The sequence below is a fragment of the Eurypyga helias genome, unplaced genomic scaffold (genome assembly GCF_000690775.1).
Source record: "Eurypyga helias isolate BGI_N326 unplaced genomic scaffold, ASM69077v1 scaffold36562, whole genome shotgun sequence".
NCBI lineage: Eukaryota > Metazoa > Chordata > Aves > Eurypygiformes > Eurypygidae > Eurypyga > Eurypyga helias.
The window spans coordinates 1-218 of NW_010235938.1; the positions used below are offsets into that span (position 1 = coordinate 1).

Below are 218 nucleotides of genomic sequence, written 5' to 3' on the forward strand. Positions count from 1 at the left end.
TGGAGGCAGCCCTTCGGTGGCCCAGTGGCAAGGACCGGGGCTGCCACCGTGGTCCCTGGCAGCGAGGCCTCAGAAGTCTCCTTGCAGGTCTGCAAAAAGGAGAAACGGGAAGTTTTACAGAAAAAGCAGGTTCTCAGCCCGCTCCTTCAGGGTCCCGCGGCCAGCTGCATCCCCGCCTGGCACTTACCGCTTCTCCGGAGTCGCTCTCCCCTCCGGGC

The 218-nt window shown here is 64.2% G+C and overlaps 1 protein-coding gene across 1 annotated transcript in view; it reads right to left on the bottom strand.

Annotated features, from left to right (window-relative positions):
* Nucleotides 1-69: 69 nt before the first annotated feature.
* PRIM1 (primase, DNA, polypeptide 1 (49kDa)) overlaps nucleotides 70-218 on the bottom strand; it is a gene marked incomplete at its 5' end in the record, with an annotated part of 1,543 nt that continues 1,394 nt past the window's right edge. The window contains one exon of the mRNA XM_010146926.1: nucleotides 70-89. Within this exon, the coding sequence (XP_010145228.1) occupies nucleotides 70-89 (20 nt within the window). The remainder of the gene's footprint in view (nucleotides 90-218) is intronic.